The 20,609-nt window shown below is 41.2% G+C and overlaps 1 protein-coding gene across 1 annotated transcript; it reads right to left on the reverse strand.

Moving 5' to 3' along the window:
• Positions 1 to 523: 523 nt before the first annotated feature.
• LOC121597424 (putative neural-cadherin 2) lies at positions 524 to 20,049 on the reverse strand. Its single transcript, XM_041923159.1, has 2 exons — positions 19,743 to 20,049; positions 524 to 1,937 (listed from the first exon to the last, which is right to left on the reverse strand). Exons 1-2 carry the CDS (start codon positions 19,904 to 19,906, stop codon positions 1,934 to 1,936), a joined length of 168 nt encoding a protein of 55 aa, XP_041779093.1. The 5' UTR covers positions 19,907 to 20,049; the 3' UTR covers positions 524 to 1,933.
• Positions 20,050 to 20,609: the final 560 nt, after the last annotated feature.

Consider the following 20,609-nt stretch of genomic DNA (forward strand, 5'->3'; position numbering starts at 1 on the left):
GTATGGGGCACGCCTTGAACCCGTGCCGGGTAGCGGTTAATTACAGTGAAATCTCTCTAAGATGTAGCCTCTTCAAGATGAATTGTTTCTTTAAGATGAAGATGTTGACGGGTCTTGCTTATTCCATACATTGTATGTCTCTTCAAGATGAATACGAATATGAAGGCGAATATCCTTCAAGCTGCATATGCAATTTGGTAGACAAAATTCAATATGGTAGCCGAAGGAGACCATATTTTTCCCGTAATTTTTTGGATACTTTAAAGCAACACCTTCATCAGATTTTTTGAATATGTCTCTAAGCTGACGGTCGCATGCAGGTTCACCTTAGTGAGATTTCACTGTAATACGAGTTGACGACTGTGCAATGAGGCCAACCTACATCCAGGAAAATTAAAATTATTTTTTATATACACATTACCTGTTACCTATTATTTATTGTAAACAGTTTTCTTTCATCCTAAGAAATTTTACAAAATATGCAATGCACCTGTGGCCAGTATTTTTGTATTTTGTAGTTTTTTTTATTAACTTCTAATCTTTACAATGTCCGTTCTTCACGCATGCTTGTACAACATTTTCATTTTATTTTAATATTTTACCATCATAGTGTTTTTTGTAGCACGACTCCTTTCGTTACTCTTTTATACCACAATATATGTAAAAACCATAAATAAAATATGATTTACAAACCAATTCTTAGTTGAATGTGTGACAAAGTCATTTTCAATAAAGGATCGCGCGTCATTTGAAATGCTTCCGTTTGGTTTGTTTGATTTGATTTTTCCGGTTTTATTTAACTGTTTGTTTATTTGTTTGTTTATTATTATTTAATCCATCTATACATCGTTTATGGTTTGTTTTCGTGTTTGCTTATTTATGGACTGTTAGAAACTGGCGCTCTAACCAAAAAATAAGAGAACAAAGTGAATTTGATAGGTAAGCACTGAGGGTGCACAAAAAATTAGTTTGTCCAGACTACAAACTCAATTGTGTTGCAGATCAACACAGAAAACACGATGGCTCAAAGTCTTTATTAAAAAAAAAAAACAGAAAACACAGCTGCTGCTTGACGTGGACTTCGGAGATCCTTTGTGTGTCAGCACTTTCCTAACGTTCATTCATTGCAACGATTGAAGTTGTGTTGTGCAGCACGTTCTTTCAATAAACCCTTGTCAAATTGGCAAACAGAAGCTCCCTGTTGTAGCTCAACTGCAGCACCGGAACAAACTATCATTTGTTCCACTTTTTACATGCCCTGATTCTCCTCCCGTCCCTTGTTCTTCACTGCCACCCTTATCATGCATATGGTTTACCGCATCATAGTTTTTATCGATAGACACATTCATCGTAATTGATTGAAAACACAAGTTAGTGTTTGCTTTGCACAAGTGAGCGTCTTTATTTGTTTTCCCGAAGCAAAAGGAAACTCTGTTAATTGATCGTTTCGATAACGGATGATTTTCATCAAGCTTTTGTTTCCAAGTTTCCAAGAAAACAGTGGAGAATGTTTGAACAGACTTTTGCTTTGAAAAACGAAACCACGCTTAGATCGACATCACCATGCTATTTAACAAGCTTTTGTCGAATAAATAAAACAAAAACAATTGATCAGAACCCTATCGAAGTTAGACTGAACTGCGCTTTCTTGTTATGCGGTTGGTTTTGTTGAAGTCTTTGCTTGCATTTGTGCTTCATCAAAGTTTTAATTCCGGTCAAGTGAGCAGGATGTTTGGAAGCTTTGAGGGCGGTGAGTACGTGTTTTGCTTTGGGACCTGTACCGGTTAAGCCTTTGTTCCCGGTTTTAGTTTATTCCGTCTGATGTTCGGCTTCTTGCAGCGAGGCGTGTTATCGTTAATATCCTTCAGCTGCACAATCATCTACGAATGGTCAACGTGGTACTTGTCGCTCTCGTCGATCCCATCGTTATCGATCACCTGTACATGGGAACAATAGACAAGAAGATAAATATTATAACTTTTCATCATCACGGATATGAACGCTTGGGCATTATTCAATAAAAGATTTTGGAATGAAGATGTGTTTGACTTAATAGAGCTTAAAAACTCTGTGGACGCTGTTGCTGCTTTGCGTCGATTTGCTCGTTGCTGGCAAGAATAAGATTACGGATTGCTTCATTTCATTTCATTTCTTTATTTACTTGTGGTAATAATTCGTGTCCGCCATACTGAACACGATAATTTGATCTTGAAGTATCACACGAATCGTTGCCAGACCCAACACATGGCATAAGTGAGAAGTTATTCAAAATTCTACAGTAGAGCAGAATTCATTTTCACCGTCCAAAAGTTTATATATTGGGCCTAGGATTCATCGCACAAGAGAGACGCATTATCTTTTGTTTTTGCAAAAATGGCTGTAAAGACTTCCAAGCGATAAGTGGTCAAAATAAAACAAAAAAAAAACAGGTAAAATAGAAAAATTGTGTATAGCAATCGATAGAGAAATGCTTGTTTCTACGAACTACCGAAATCGATCAAAGTAGGAAGATTGACTCAATGAAATGCAGTAATAGCAAAGCCACTAGGCGATAGCCTATCTTAGGTCCACGCCCTTTCAAACTCAGTCAGTACCAAAGCAAACGTAAATGGAAAGAATGAATGCTTCGTAACAAGATGATTGACATGACCATTTGCTCGTTTATATCAGTTAGATCGGACAGAAAACATCAACGTACATCGGGCGTGTTTGGGTAGGTCGGTTGGGCAAGCCCTGGCCCCGGAATGCTAAGTAAATTTCTTCGTTTGTCAGTTGGAAAATCGACTTTTTATTTTTAGCGCAAATTGCACAGCTCGAAGATATCGTATGTTCACGAATGATTCGTTTCGTAGGAGGTGAAATCGTTCAACAGAACATTTTCCAGATATTCACCTGCCCAGAGTAACGTGACCTTAAAGTGCAGCTAGAAGCTGGAAGATCTAGAGCAGCTAGAGCCATTTATCCCTTCATAAGTGCATGAATGTTGTTTCAACCATTCTGATTGAGTTGTTGCAATTACAATGTAGCTTACTGCTTTGTAGGCTAGGGCCATACTCAGGGTATTCAATTCGATTGCATCGCAAATGTCAATTTCTCTTCTGTAGAAAATCCAATCAAAGATGGTGAATAATATCATCACGAGGGTAGGATTCCTCTTCTAACTTTTGCAACGATCATTATTATCTACCACGTGCTCGACACGAGGAATTGGTATAGCGGCACGTAGAAAATGTACCCCACATTAACAGATTTGATCTGATTCGTCAGGTGCATCGTTCTGGCCTGAATTGAGGGTCATTACAAATGCTTATCCCGTTTACTTCGGATGCACCGAAATACTGCGCTTGTTAAGATACAATGGTTGAACGTGGTGTATTTGTTTTTAAAACAATCCTTATGTTTACCGATGCTATTACACCATTCCATCGACGGGAGCACACAAGGATGCACGGAAGATAGTAACCAATCGGGTGGATGCATTGCGGTAAGCAGAAGTCTGCCGAGCACTTAAAAGCAATGTTCCATTACATCGTCTGAGCGGCGCGTTGTGAATTTCATCATCGCGCTAATGCATCGGCACTGCAAAGTTCTTCCCAGAGGAGCAATCGCAAAAAAGTTTCCTGACTGGCATACAGCACCGCTGCTTTAGGACATCGTATGCACTGTTCACTTTCAAAAGCAAAGAAAGTAGAAGAAATCCCCCTTCCAACGGTTCAACTTCGACTGTGGAAGAGAAAATGGCCAAAATATGTACACAGCTACACCATGTTCATTTAACCCTATTTCTGGTGCACTCATTGTTTTATACCTGCGGATGAATTTCATTTTTTTATTATATCCATGACGTAATTGCTGATTTTTTTTAATTCTTAATGTTATGTATGTTATGCTTTTATTAGTTTTTTTATAGACAGTAATTTATGCCTTTCTTCTGCTGTATAGAAAAGTTCTCGATTTTGCTTTCTCTCATACATGCGACAAACATGATTCCAATTTATGATGTGTTTTTAAATTAGTTGTGGGCTGTTGTAAGAACTTACTATTGCTTTGAAAATTGAACTAACTGTTGGTTTTTTGACAATTGCTGTTGATAGGTAAGCCGTTTCCAACCTTATTCTGTTTAATCATGGAAAGAATGGTGGAATTTATGTTATATTGGGTGATTTGTAGAAGCCTATCATGAAATTAAGAGTGCATTTAATGTAATCTCATTCTTATATATCCCTTTTGGTAAGTAATGATTTAAGCTTAGCATCTGGTATAAAAAGATTGAGGCCTCTTTTTCCGTAAACATGACTAATTGACGATATGGATATAGTAGGACCTCCCTTAGACCATATAAATGAGTCTATCTTGGACGTAATGAACAAAAAATGTTTTTTTCTTATCGATGAAACTAACGTGCCATAATTTTTTATTTAAATATGTGTTAGCTACAATAACTTATTGATAAATAATTGGATCTCTTGCCAAATTATCTGCGCAAAATTATGCGTCGTTGCTTCTAAATTAGTTTAAAAGTTAATGTAAATGAATTTGTGTAAAATATCAAATTTATTTTTTAATTATAGCTTTTATCACGCCAGTTTCAACTCATTTCATTTGTAGTTGTTACATATCCTGTATCAATTTACCTAGTTGTTTGTTTTTGTTAAGTTTAGCCCCAGATTGTAATATTTATCATATAAAACTTTCTTTTGTCTTTTGAATGTTCGTAGAGTTTTTTTTTTTAATATCGAAGTATCATTTACGTGCGCGATCACTTAATCCTCTTGGTCATTACACACTTCATCTAGATTTACTGGAAGAGAATTTATACAAATCGTATTAAAGAAAATCACATTGTCTAAATAATCATTCAATCTGTAGCTTTTGCAAGAAAGTTGAGTGTAAGCGCGAAATACCGACCACTACTGCAAAAGTGTGTTATGAGTGTGTATTTATATTTATTTAAAGTTTTGCTTCTCGAATTTCAAACCCATTTTCGCCAGTGTTTGTAGCGCAGCAGCGTGAAGACAGATTGAAAGACGGTGAGAGCGTAGCTTGATTATTTTTCCTTCACAAAGGCAGGTAGGACAAACTCGTAATCAAAAGGCTTGTTGTTGTTGATTCATAAATTTTCGGCCATAGCTTGTATTGAGGAAACCGTATTCCGTTTAGCATACGTGCGCAAGAGAAAGGGAACTTAATCGTTGTCGCCGTGCGATGCTCAACGAGAAAGCGCTACGCGCTGACCGACAGAATTCTTATCAGCTTATAATCAATCGCGTTCTGAACTCTGACCCGATCAGTAGCGTTCTGATACCCATACAAATTAGTCGCGTTCTGAACTCTGACCCGATCAGTAGCGTTCTGATTCCCAAACCAACAAAAAAACTGAAAAAAAACTTGTAAAATAACAACATCTTACAAACATATACAGTGTTCGGACAATTAAAAGTGCATATCACATCTAACCCGTGACCCAACAGCTTGTCGTTAGAAGAAAATTATTTCTTCTGTATATCCCCAACCCCCAACCCCATCAAATTGTTACTGAGGTGTGGGATAGCGAATCGATGCCTTGTGATTGGAATCTCGGCATCATCTACCCCATATACAAGAAGGGAGATAGGTTGGACTGCAACAACTACAGGGGTATTACGGTGTTGAATACCGCCTATAAAATATTCTCCCTGATCCTTCAGGATCGCCTTGTCCCGCACGTCGAAGAGATAGTCGGAAACTATCAAAGAGGATTCCGAAACGGAAAATCAACCACTGATCAGATCTTCACCATGCGGCAGATCTTGGAGAAGATGGCTGAATACAGACACGACACATACCATCTCTTCATTGACTTCAAAGCCGCATATGATAGCATAGCCAGGGTAAAACTGTATGACGCTATGAGCTCTTTTGGAATCCCGGCCAAACTGATAAGGCTAGTTAGAATGACTATGACCAACGTCACATGCCAGGTGAGGGTGGATGGAAAACTCTCAGGACCTTTTGCTACCACCAAAGGTCTGCGCCAGGGGGACGGGCTTGCTTGTCTCTTATTCAACCTGGCGCTAGAGAGGGCCATCCGTGACTCGAGGGTGGAGACTACGGGAACCATCTTCTATAAGTCAACCAGATCCTGGCATACGCTGATGATATAGACATCATTGGTCTGCGGCTCTCCTATGTAGCAGAAGCCTACCAAGGGATCGAGCAGGCGGCAGAGAGCCTCGGATTGCAGATAAACGAGGCAAAGACCAAACTGATGGTGGCAACATCAGCGAGCCCACCAACAAATAATCAGAATCTACGTAGGCGTGACGTGCATATAGGTGAACGCACTTTTGAAGTCTTCCCACAATTCACCTATCTTGGGTCAAAGGTCAGCAACGACAACAGCATGGAAGCTGAGTTGCGCGCAAGGATGCTGGCTGCCAACCGGTCATTCTACAGCCTGAAAAAGCAGTTCACCTCAAAGAACCTGTCGCGACGGACGAAGCTGGGACTATATAGTACCTATATAGTACCAGTACTCACATACGCCTCTGAGACATGGACACTGTCCAAATCTGACGAAACTCTCTTAGCCGCGTTCGAGAGGAAGATGCTCAGAAGGATACTTGGCCCCGTATGTGTGGAAGGACAATGGAGGAGCCGCTATAATGACGAGCTATACGAGATGTACGGCGACCTCACTGTCGTACAGCGTATAAAGCTCGCCAGGCTCCGGTGGGCTGGCCATGTTATACGCATGGAAACGGACGACCCAGCCCGTAAAGTCTTTTTAGGCCGTCCACAAGGACAGAGGAGGCGTGGTAGACCCAAATTGAGGTGGCTAGATGGCGTGGAGGCGTCCGCCATTAAGGCCGGGATAACGGATTGGCAGAAGAAGGCGCGAGACCGTGAGCGGTTTCGGACACTCCTGAGGCAGGCCAAGACCGCAAAGCGGTTGTAGTGCCGGATAAGTAAGTAAGTAAGTATATCCCCAACCTGGCGCCCGGATGAAACTGACTTGCCGGATGGGTAAAACTCCTGTTGCGTAAAGAGCAAACTGATTTGAGGAATCGGTTTTCCAAGAACTTGCTTGGCTGCTTGTCGGAGGGATTTTTATTGCGTGACAGCTGCATCAATGTCTCTCTCTCTCTCTCTCTCTCTTTCTCTCTCTCTCTCTCTCTCTCTCTCTCTCTCATAAACACACACACACACACACACACACACACACACACACACACACACACACACACACACACACACACACACACACACACACACACACACACACACACACACACACACACACACACACACACACACACACACACACACACACACACACACACACACACACACACACACACACACACACACACACACACACACATACACACACACGCACAAGACTGTAGCATGCTGAATGTATGAGAATATTCTTATCGACATTTGAAGCGGTTCGAAACACGGTGCATCTTGCAGGCCATGCGTAGAAACGTCAGACCATGATGTCTAAGGAACGTAGCATGCTACTGGAATGAAAATATCCCCACAAATTACGATCGTTTTAGACGCTCGATAGCGAAAAAATAAAGACAGAGAAGAAAGGGAGGACTAAAAACGCAGAGAGACAGAGTGAACAGAGTAAAGCATTTCTCTGGCTAGAATTTTCGTAATGACATCTTTACCCCGGCATAATCTTGTTAATATTTATCCTTCATCTAGTTAGAATGCGCTCGAGAGCGAAGGGGTCTCGTTGACGTGCAGTGCAGCAACCGATGGCAGTACGTGCCTTTCGGTTACTGACTTTACCGTCATCAACCAACTAGAGCAATGGGGAAATGGTTAGAAAAGATTGGTGAGAATTTGTCCCATCGTGGCTGTGGTTGAGGGCATTTCCCCGTGGGAGAAGATTGCATACAATGTAAGTCACGTTGCTAATACTGTCAGCAAACATTGTCCCGCGTGCGATCGTGCGAAGGGTTGAACACCGGAGAATCCTGTGAGGCCACCATGGCCACGGCATGGTGCTTGGCAAATAAGATTATGTTTTCATCTCACTGAAAGTTACTTTTCATCTGTGCAAGAAAGACTGCTCGGTTAATATGCTAAAGGAGGATACTTTCTTGTTTGTTTGACGTTTATCTGTACAGGCGGCAATTATTCTTCGTTGCTTCCATTATATTAATCCTGTTCTATGTAACTCGGAAAGATTTTTCTTAGTTCAAAGAGAGGCACAAGCACTGCAAAAAAAGTATTTTTGAAAATTATTGCCAAATGGTTTGAAAGTTTGTAGAATTTAATAAAATGTAACCTATTTGATTCTCTGGGATATACGAAAGTGACGTTTATTTCTAAATGCTTCCAAACACAAACAAACTCAATTTGTTTGCTTTAAGTTGAAAAGAAATTGAAATGGAAAACGCCCTTCGGAAGCGTTTGCGTTTCAGCTTGGCCCGTCGTATGAGTGAGGCTGGTGCCATAAAGCATGCCTCGTTTAACCACCAAGAGGAGCAATGTAACGGTTAAAACCATAGTTTAACGTTCGAAAGTAATAAAATTGATAAGTGTCTTCCAACGCACGTAGGTCATTTTTTCACTTCACCCGAGGAAAGTGCTTCCAAAGGGCTGCTTCCAGCACACATACACGTGCATGCGGCCGGGTGCGTCTTTTCAAAACCTTTATGAAGCTAATGAATAATACAATCTATCTTCCCAGTGGCCAATGGTTCTTGAGGGGACAGGGATAGTTGAAACTACCTACCGATGAGCACCGGACTCTATCCGCAGTGGGAAACTGTGCCAGATTTTTTTTATGTATCAGCAGGTTATTGGTCAAAATATTTTTTTTTAAACATTCATCTGCGTGCACCTTCCGATGGGGGTTACCCGTTAGGTGTATACCCACCGGATAAGACCGTCCGAGTGGACTTTCCTTTTTTATTATTACTTTTTGTTGTTGTTACGCATTCATACACTATTGTGCCTTCGTCCTTTATGCAAAAACAAAAACCTTGTGACCTAGCTTGAGTCTTTCCGTTATTTCCGTGGGAGTCATCCTCTGAGCCTTGAGCAGCTGTCTTAGCGCACTTATGTTACTTGAGCGATAACGGCTTCTTCTTCTTCTGGCATCAAGCCAATATGCCTCTCCTGTCTTTCCCCCGATGGTGACGGCGATGATGATGTCACCGTAACTTGGCGCTGGTCCACTTCCGCAGTAAGTTGCGCTGTGTCACCCTGCATCTGACTGTCGGATAAAGGTTGTTGTAGTCCGACTCGTCTCTGCGTTCACCTCAGACTACGTTGTGACATCGAAGGTGCTACTGCTACTGTTACTGGTGCTGGTGTGACTTCGGCTGGTGTTGCAAGCTCTACGGGCCCTTGTTTGGCGGTTTCGAGCCGCTCGTCGTACTACAGCCTGATCGTCCTGTGTCTGCTCTGCGTTGTCGCCTCTGCGAGGGCGGAATTGATAAGCACGTTCATCGCTGACTCATCCTCTCTCCAGCGCAGCTGCAGAACTGTGGTGATGCGTTGTTCCGCCTCCTTGATTCGGGTCCAAGAGTCTGACCTTTGCAGCAACCTCCGCCCGATGTTTTCCTCGGTAATGGGACCGACCGTCCCGAGCTCCACTTTGCCACGTTCGCATCGTCGTTGCGCTTGTGGATAAGACAAGTGCTATCAAGCTATTTGCGGACAAATGTCAACCAAAGTAAGATGTAGCTGCGAGTCATCAGCAGAGTAGTTGCATTACGCTTTTCTGTAGTTTTGTACCACCTTTCCACAAGTCGTTTCTCGTTACTATTGGACAATCAAACAAACGGAGAACCGCTGAAAATGGACCGTATTAGGACTAATATTATTTACCATTCTCTTAATAGTGCTGTCGTATTCCCGGTTCCTCGGAACCATTCTATGGTTCTACCACTTCAAAAGGAGCTGAGAAGTTTACGATCGATTCGACGAGATTGCAATTCATGCGTTGGATTGGAGTTGGCATGTGTGACATGAGGGACCCGATGGATACAGTAGTAGCTTTGGTGCAACACTTTACGGCCTCATAACTGTATGAACGTGATTTCCACAGCAATGTCGGCGGTGGTGGCTATGTTCTTTCCCATTTTATGGAGCAAATTGTTTTCTTGGATTCATTTGTTTTACTCCTTCCCCAGAGTAGTACGTTTTCTGCTTCGGCATTTCATATACTGTTATTGCCATCGTTCCATTGGCAGTTTGATAAGTGAACATGGGCTCGTTCGTGGGCCATGGCTTTGGTCTACAAAACGACACGTTTGTGAAGTCTACAGTTCCGTTTAAGGTGAAAACGTATGCTTCTTTCCTGGATCGAACAGAACCAGGATGAAAGTGTGTAAGTTTGCGCCATCCACGCTGTACCCACGTGTGCTTATATTCAACCTGCTCTTGGCGGTTTTTAGTTTGCTTTTCTCGCACAAGATAAAACGATTTTTGGGTGAAATAATGAAACCAATAGCAGCGTGCCACCACATGACCTGCACATGACCTAAGGCAAAGCGAACAGGATGGCACTTGCTCGATGACAGTACCGAACCATTACACTGGCAAAATAGTGTACGATAATGTTTGGAATCTAAGTTTAACCATCCAAAAGTCGTGTAAGTGATGTTTTACGGAATTTATGGTGCACAACCGATTACTGCATGCTACGTTTCGTAAGATAGCTAACTTTGCGACAGCATTCGATAATTCATAAGGATTCCGACTTTTCATTTGGGTTGGATAACAGTGAGTTCATAATAGCAAAGCTAAACAGTCTTCGTCATTTGACTTTTGCAAACATTTTCCATTGCGTGTTTGTGTAGAGTAGCTTGCGGAAATAATGGAAAAGGAGTTGTAGTGGTGGAAAAAAGAGGTAAGGGATCTTGACATTATTTCGGGTGTTTGATTTTCCGGAGAAGACGCTCTACTCTGTTGATTAATGATCGGTGGAGTCGAACATCTTGAGCAACTTGCAGATAGCGAAAATGAAGTTTGATCTAAGTGAAATCATTTACTACGACGAGCTATTGAACACACGAAACAGGAGTATGCTCGAGTCGGATAACTAGAAGCCTTCAGTTTAAGAGCCACAATTTGATAAATTTACAAACCAAGTTATGTGGAGTATTGAGAGCGTTTATTATGACGACCCCCAAAAAGCTTCTTTGATTCATAATGTCATAATTTTAAAACGATGTGCCACAAAAGGTTGTAGCGTACTGATTTATGTGAAATAGTAGTTACCCCTTGGAGCCTGCTATCATTTCAAGGCCAGAAATTCCGATTAGTGAATGTTAAAAGTTTTTGTTTCCACTAGTTGGAGCAATCAACTTCTTTTAAAAATAACTAAAAAAAATTAAATTGTCATATTTGTTACAGCAAATTAGTTATACATAATTGAATAATAAAACCGCGAAGATTACTATCAGCATGCAAGTAATTTCACGTAACAATATGGTACCACCACCAATTCTGAGCTTTTATGTGCTGAGCTATCAGTACTTTTTTTGTCTCAGAATGAAGGAGGATTAAAAGCAAAGGTATCCAAATAGACTGCATATATACTGATCTTAAAGCTTCCTCCAACAGTGTATCGATTGATTTACTGCTATCCAAAATCGACAGGCTAGGCTTTCAAGCGCACTTATTGGCGTGACTTCGATCATATCTCATGAATAGGACTTACTTTAGAAAATTTGAGAAAGTTAGATCAGATTTTTTCCAAGTACATATGGGGTTTCCCAGGGTAGCTACCTTGATTCTTTATTGTTTTGTGATTTTGGATTCATACTAGAACATAAATTAACTTTTACAAAAAACATTGTCTTCGATGTCCTCAGTAAAGCCAATAGGGCTTTAGGCTTATTGCAAAAAATGACGAATGAGTTCAACGATCCTTTGTGTATCAAAATATTGATTAACAGTCTAGTTGGATCAATTTTAGAACAGGAGTCAATTTTGTGGTGTCCATATCCAAACTGCTGCATCAAACACATTTAAAGTATTCAAAGAAAATAAACTCGTTTCACGAATAATATTCTTAGATGGCCAAATGGTGAGACGTTACCCTGCAGAACAAGATGCTTATTGTTAGGTGAAAAAACTTTGAAGAAGCGCCGGGAAAAGACTAAATGAATCTTATTGAACAAACTGCTCAAAGGAGAAATTGACGCACCCCGCCTATAACGCAAAAAGAAAATACACGTTCCTCACTTTCGTTCATCGTCCCTTTTGTATGTAGATAGGCATAACACGAATTATACGGCAAATGAGCCGATATCGGCGATGGCACGCAGTTTTAATTTATTATAAGTAAGAGTTTTTTTCCACACATTCATTTCTACTATTAGTGAAGGTCTATTAAAGAAGTTAAAAATATCATGTTTATGTCATTGTTTCCATATATTGTCGTGTAGTGCTGTTTCAATAACTGAAGCAAAACATTAGAATACAATATCTTCAGTCATATTTGATCAATCTAAACACGGTTAGAATTGACATTTTTACGGCAAAAGCAACATGGGCGAGATTTTGGCACTACTATCTACACAAACAATAAGCTGCAGTGCTTGCGCCAGACCAATAAACAAAACAAAAACAAATACAGCAAAAGCACAACAAGTCCAAACAATGATCCGGGCAGAAAAATACTGCGAACCACTCACAAAGACATGCAGCCTTCTCAATAAATCACAAACATGATCCTGTTGCATTGCACAAGAAGCTGAGCAGGGCCGTCAACCGGTCCGACCGAAGCTGTCAACAATTTTACCATTGCAATGCAACTGCATTGGGCGAGATATGTAGCTGTGTTACCAGAATGTGTGCAATTTTTGTATCTGTTGTTAGATGGGAGTGTCGCACATTTACCGTACAGGACAACATTTCATTCGGACGGAGTATGTTGTTTGTTTGGCGTTTGCCGTTGTTTTCCTATTGAAACATTGTCTAACAGAATGCGTTGCCGCTCGTTTTCTTTCAACTTCGGAGTCGCCTCACTTGCTAGCCTTACCTGAAATTGTGTACACACGGAAGCTTTGTAATGTTTATGCTTTATTTCTATGTATGCGTAGTGTTTTGACATTTCTGCCCGGCCTAAGCAGAAAGACAAGGGAGGGGTTTTTCTTTTTATTGAACTGTGTCACTTACATGCGATAAACAAGCCCAAACAAAGCGGTACAGTACGGAGCTGTTGAATACTTTTCATTGGTGGTCAAGTAATGCTACGCATGGTAGGGCAAGTTCAGTGCTCCAATCACATTTGCGATACATAAATTACATAAGTGCATGGGACAGGCAGTACAATAAAATATAAATAATTGTTTTAATAGCAATGACTAGCTCGACCTATCCTCAAACGTATAAGGTGAGGGAGAATTTTTTATAAAAAAAGAAACAAAATTTAAATGGTTCACCTTAGTGGAGGAATACTTTGAGGACAACGGCAACGAGCATGCAAGCGGTGATTTTGTATGTCTTTTGATCTGACTATTTAGCATGCTGTTTGGTGCTGCTGGTTGTTCGGTCAAATGGCAGCGACAAGAATGTCCCACAACGGAACGTATCACCATGCACAAATGTCCTACCGTGTACGTATGCCCAAACTTAATGCAGCGAAGGAGTAGCTGAAGGGGAATAGCAGCATGACACACATTAAACAATGATGCAGCTGTCTACGATGGTTACAGCAATGCATATTGCAAAAATATTAATAATATAATACTTTTGTTATTTATCATCACCACATTCTAGTGAAATAGAGATGATTTTCCAGACGAGCTTTTGGTATTTATTGGGTTTGTTCCCCTACTAAAAAGAGCAATCTCAATACTAACGTTTATCGCCTTGTCATCAAATGTTGATATTTTCTTACGATCATCCATTACAATCAAATCGTCAGCAGCTTTTGCTATCCCGATGCTATGGGTTCGTATTTATTGCCCTAATAGTAAGTTTACTTTCAATGCCTCATTAGCAAACCACTCGAAGCGGCTCGTCTACGGTCATTGGAGCTGATCATTCGCCTTTAAAAGTCAATATCGTCCGCATGGCTCACCTTCACTAGAGTGACAATTACCACTACCGTCATTGGACAGGTGGGAGTTATCTTAACTATCTGCTCACATTGCAGTTTAGATGCGATGGCAAGATAGTAGGATATTCCCTTTTTTCCGAAAAGTTTCTCCCTGCCCATGGGTCTCATGGGACATTCATTGGTCGTGGGCAATGGTTCACCACGTTTGCCCCTTTCTCGCTTACCCTGTACGAAAGCAAAATCACAGAGAAAACCACAGGTAGGAGACAAAATAAAAGCGTAGCGAATCTTATCAAATTGCGCTTTTGCTTGGACCAAAAATCCCTAGCCCACGAAAAAGATTTCGGGTCCGGTTGGTGGTGGTTTGTGGAAATGGTCAGTAAAACTTCGTTCTCTTAACCGAGTGACATGAGGTTCGGTTTCGATTCGAACTTCCGTCCCTGGTTTGTTGGACAAATAAAACGAAGTAAATGGGATGGTGCGATGGTTTCGGTGCTCTCCGGTGACTCCCTGTGCTGTTTCTTTCATTAGCCATATCGGTAAATGAAAGAGCCGGAAATTGTGTCAACGGTGTGTTTCGAACCGAGTTAGCGCGTCCTCGCAAATACGCTACAGGGGCTAGACAAGCATAAAATGTGCACGGCAGAAGAAACGAGCTAGACGTTGATTCTAATAGAAATTTTTCCAGATATCCTTTCCGTAGACGATGGCGTATCACAGAGAGGTTGACCCTGACGCAGGGGGAGTGTCTTTGTTGGGAACGAAGGATGGTGTCTTAGTTGTCGTCCCGGTTTTCAAAGACCGGAAAACGATGTTAAGATTTTCAGTCCTCACGACCTTCAAACGCTCCGTTATCACTCCTTGCCCTTCGGTACAGATTCATATCAACTCTCCGATGGCGTGCGAAAACGAACGTGACGGCGTCTATCCCTCTGCGGTGAAAGATAAACCATCAACCGAAAAGCTCGTACTTTAGTGACCATTGGCCACAGCGCGCTGTATAGAAGACGTCTTTCTTGGATGACACAAACGGACCGAACTTACCCTACCAAAATATTACGTTGTTGTCTTATGGAGATGAATATAGCCAGAACACTGTCCCTATGCCTAAAGCCGGCAAACAGCAGCCGAACGGAAAGTTTTAGCGCTCAGACAGCACGAATTCTAGGTGGACGTAGTAGTCTTTCGGTTTTGCATGTTTGTTCTTATCCGAGAACCAGGCACAGCATTCATGATAACAAACTTTTGGACATTCTTTCCTTGCGGTTAGATACATTGGTCAATCATGTTCATGAGGTTGGTGATGGTGATGGCACAGGGAGCAAAACTTAAGTGAAATTAAATTGTATATTAATTTAGCGGGTCGAACAACTCGTGACTCTTCCGAGACACAACAGTCTGAAAATTTGCGAATGTTCGAAGTTTTATACTGAAAATGAAAAAAAAAATGTAGACCGCTTTAATCGATTCGTACGATTAATGTGGAATTTTAAAAATTAATGCTCAAACCCCATAAAACCACCGCAAGCATAAGTGTTGTTGAATGGGATTAGGAATAAATCGAAGAGCTCAACCTATCGTTCAAATTCTAATACTAATCAAGCCACTGATTATGCTTTACATAACTTTCTTAATTGCTTTGGTTTAGTTAATAATAGTTCCACCAGACTCTACATCCGGCTGCTGTAGTTGTGGAACGATCGCGCGTTATTTATGATGTTGAATACATTAAGCAAAGTGGCTTCATAAAACTACCTGCTACTCCCGGTTCTGCTCTCGCCCTGTTCAACGAATTGAGTGAAACTGAGATGAAACAAACGACGGAGCAAAATTCCAATTACCAAAGCTTTTACTGGAACTAGAACTAAAACAGCAAACCCTTGCATACTGGTTTAGCGGTTTAAAAGGGTGGACAGGATTTTTCCACACATTCTGTCTCTCTCTCCATAATGAGTATGTATGAGAGATACTGCCCCGACTGAAACGGAGATTTATACCATCCAATGAATTATCTGCTCTCAACAAAGAATGTTTACCCCGAATTCTTCACACTATTATGGCTTATCGTATACAACCCGCAGCACCCTAACCCAAGAATGGAAAACATGTACCCAACTTTTCAGCTTTGCGGGAGCGAAGGTTAGTGGGAAATAATAACAATAGCACAAACAGACGCTCAACCTTACGGAAGATTAAAACGAGTTGATGATTGGGATGCTAGGTGCCTCGCTTTCGGCACAAAATTCCACCAAAACTAGCTTTATGAGGATATAGTTTTTCAAATTAATTACTTTGAACCGTTCGGGTGCTCCAATTTGCCAGCACTTGATCCAGTCACTATGTAGAATGTCACAGATGATAGCAAGTTAATTAAAGCTTTTATAGAATGGAATAACTTTTCTGCCACGGTAGCAATTGTTAACCGACCATCAGCAAAAGATGGAATACGCACTTTGAGCGTAGCAATTGGACCGAGCTGGTAAATCGTTTTCTGATTGCAGAAAATCGTATTAGTTTCGGTGCAACTGATTAATTATCTCAAACACTTACTCACGTAGGGCCGTTCCATTGGCAATTGTAAAGATTGGAACGCCTATGATGATGATGATGACAGGGTGAAACCAGCCAAATTGCATTTGATTGTAATGGGAAATGGGATCATTTGCAATGAATGGTGAGAGTATTACTGGCAATTCTATTTGCAATCCTATGGCCGAAAAGACCCGCGAGTTGAATGGGATTTACATTCGCATAAAATTGCGCTAAAGTGTAAGATGATGTGCCTGTAAACGTATTCATTGTGATAGTTTTTGGATGATTTTTAATTCAGTGAATTGGCAATTGGTTGTTAAGCCAGGTTGTTTACAAACGGGTTCATTAGTCACATGCAGCGTAAGCACGGTTTCCGTACTACATGGACCTTTGAAGCTTTTTTCATAAATAAATAATTAATTACTTATAAATATAAAATTAATTATAATTTTTTTATAAAATTAGTTATAAAATTAATTACCATCATGTCAAATATAGCGCAACAGTAAAAAAGCTTCAAAGGTCCATGTAGTAGGGAAACCGTGCTTACGCTGCATGTAATTGATGAACCCATTTGTATAATACATTTACATAAAGAGGAGAAACTGAGAGTAGATTTGGGTTTTTTTATCACTCATAAAAGGTCATTCATTTATCACTCATAATATTCTGTTCTTCTAGGTGACTGACATGATTAAAATCCTTATCAACTCATTTGCCACATCCCTTTTCATACGTGGACAAAGGCAAAGTGTCTTGCCAGCGATGAAAGATAATTAACATTTATTGATTTAAAACTTTCATGCCGTGTGATGCACCGGTGTCGCGAGGCTTTTAATCTCCTAAGACAACTACACAGAGATAGGGTTGAGGAACACAAATTCAAGCAAAGTCCCCCTTTCAATCACGTCCGACAAAGTTGAGAACAACCATACAAGAAAGCGTAAAAGAGACTTTTCTTTTATGTATGTGTGTGTGTGCTCTCGCCCATCCGGGACTATGGAGTGCCACCATCATATGTTGGATGGAATTATTTTGCAATAGCATTGTTGAGCTGCTTACAATGATTGTCGGAGCGGAAGAGAACGAGAAAGGGAACAAAATACCATGCACTGCGCAAAGCAACATGCAGAAAGGACTTTTAAATGTGAGTTTTTTTGTTGTGGTTGTTGTTTTAGTTTTTTAGTAAGGGCCACTTTGTTCCCTGTGCCTTATGCAAGGCTAGCTTTTCCAACTGGAAAACCATTTTGCAGCGATTCATTGAACTAAACCCGGGAAGCATTATGATGCCTCGGTGATTTGGGAATTTTCGGTCGAATTGTTTTTTTTTTATAATTTCTCCCCTGTACTCTCTCTCTTTCTCTCTCTCACTCTCTCTCTCTCTCTTTTTCTCTCTCTCTCTCTCTCTCATACTTTTTCGATTGCATATTTCCATTTCAGGAACTTGCACACTTCTTACCAAGCATGGTATGTAATGATTTTCCATGTCTCTCCTTACACATTGCACACAGCGCATACCATGCTTTTGCCGTCGACCGAATTTTATTTGCCACTGCCACATAATCTCTCCCAGCACTCATCTCTCCCGCGTTCGAGCCATTTTTTATTGTTTATGGTTTTTATATATATTTTGCATTTTTTTTAATTTTCCAGGATCTCTTTGCTTCTGTTCGGCTCGGCTAAAGCGTTACCGGGAATGCGTAAACTTCTACGTGCGCTGACCGTGGTATTCCAACGAACAGATCTCTTCAGCGTAGCCTATTGGTTGCTTATTTCCACCCACCGGGGTGCTCACCCCTTCTACCGCAAGAAACAAATAAAACATTGAGGGAGTGCGTCAGGGGTTAATGTTTGTGGTGCCTCGGGGCAGCTCGTTTGTAGTTTATCTCTCGTTCTATCTGTCCCCACAGCTATACGCATAAAACACGCCGGAAATCCCCAAACGACCGAGTAATGGGTGGTCGCCTTTAACCGAAGTATTTATTGGTAAACCAGATAGATAGAGACAGAAAAAAAAACCGAGAGCTGAGGTTACATGTAAAGTGTCACATTTTGTTGAAGCGTGGGTTGCTGTCAATTTGAAAGTTAAAACTATTGGTAACGGGTCACAAAATCGTTCTAAATTCATAATTAGGACCGTTATCTCACTCGAGTCACTCATTTGAAAATGCTTCCCCGAGTCGGGTTTGCCATTTGCTTACAGTTTCTTGCTAATGGTCTAAAATTAAGGCTGTCCGATTTGTTACAGCGATATGCCATCCAGAGAGGTCAGCCCTCTGTTGCGGGTAAGTTATTGCAAATTGACTACACCACTATCTAATGCTATCGACATTCAAAAATTACAGCCTGCAGGCACAGACCACAAACGCACAATAAAACACTTTGTTTGAATTGGTTAGGTTTGTGTTGTATTTTGTTACCACGTTATCATCCCCGGTACACTCGATTCAGCCAAACATGGACTCATTTTGTGAGTATATTCTCCAGGGCATTGCAACATATAGGGCAGTCTGGACAAAGGATGGTGCTTTTTGGTGTTCCCCGTCGCCTCTCTAGCTAATGACACTCATACATTCATTAAACTGTAATTTGCAAACTCGTTCAATCTGATCGCAAGATAGTTGAAGGCTCTTTTGGGGCTGTATCTTCGCATACAGAAAAAGAGGTCGTGTGCCCATTAGCCAAACAATTTGGCTTCAGCACCAGCACTGGACTAATTCGACATGGATTTTAAAACTTGGAGATGCGTCGCTTCCACGTGGATATGAAGGGAAATGAATGCAACAAAGGATTAGTAAAGAATTAACCCATTTCGATCAATTCGGTGAATATGTATTTGGAGATTTGTTCAGGAGAAAGACGCACTCCATTATTGTCCGTGTTTGGTAAAATGTGCTGGGCTTTTTTGAACGCATTGGTGAACTGGTGAACTAATTCGAGAAGCCCATCTTTACGCTCAAATAAAATGTTTGTGTTAAGCGGCCCTGTTACGAGATACGGGATGATATTGGGAAAGATAAGCACGAAACCAAATCCCACATCCCATCCCAAAGTATCAACGATACCAGCCTTTGGTTATTCCGAGAGAATGCTTTCTTGCTTCTCTAGTCCCTCAAGCATAAGTTGCCTCCAGCCGAACTGTCTCGAACGTAAGGGTCAGATGGTCCCATGGCTTGCACACACCTACCCGTAGCACTCGTTTCGGCAGACCTCGGTCGCCCTCCTCGATGATTTGTGTGCGATATGACGATTTTTAAACACCGGTGGATTGTCGTTTACATCACGTACGTTGATCAGAACGGTGGTGTAGTTCTCCTTAAAATTATCCCATGCTGTCAAACCGTTGCTCATACTAGTAGAGGAAACACGATTAGAAGGAAAATAAACGTGGAGCCGCTTTATTGACCGTGCACCGGTGAATAGCGAAGAAATATGTCGGATTAGGATCAAGCTTAGATTGGGATAAGTGGGATCACGTTTAATTGATGCATTTGCACCACATGCGGCACAGTACATATCTCTTTGGTCTTACCTTTTTGATCTTCTCATAATCATACGCCTTAGCTACGTATGTGGGCGCCAGTTGTGTTGCGTGTGGCAAAGAAATTGTCTATGTTACCGCTCGGGATCTTGTATCGTACACCGTACGCTGTGATGAAAAGAGCAAGAGAAGGAAAGGGATGATTATTAGCCGGGATGTGTCGCTTTAAATGAGCTTTAATGTTTCCCAAACACGCAAGAGGGGAAGCTGCACGAGTCATGTTGGTGCGCAGAGGTGTTCCAAATTATGATAATAAGCTCCTCCCATCCCAATCACATAGCACAGGGCTGGTGCCGGTATTCTTCAACCGATCCGCCGATGCTGCGGTTGATTTGTGCTCTCCCTAGGAGCCTTTATAATGCGTGGCAAAAGAGCGTAGCACGTGTTGAAATGCTTCACCAGTGTGCAAATTAAACCCCTGCTTATTGGCGTATGTGTTACATCAGCGCCGGCTGTTTAATTGCACTCGTAGGCTGAATCCTCTCCTATAGTGTCCATCTACTTGTTGGGATG

Source organism: Anopheles merus, chromosome 3R, assembly GCF_017562075.2.
Source record: "Anopheles merus strain MAF chromosome 3R, AmerM5.1, whole genome shotgun sequence".
Lineage (NCBI taxonomy): Eukaryota > Metazoa > Arthropoda > Insecta > Diptera > Culicidae > Anopheles > Anopheles merus.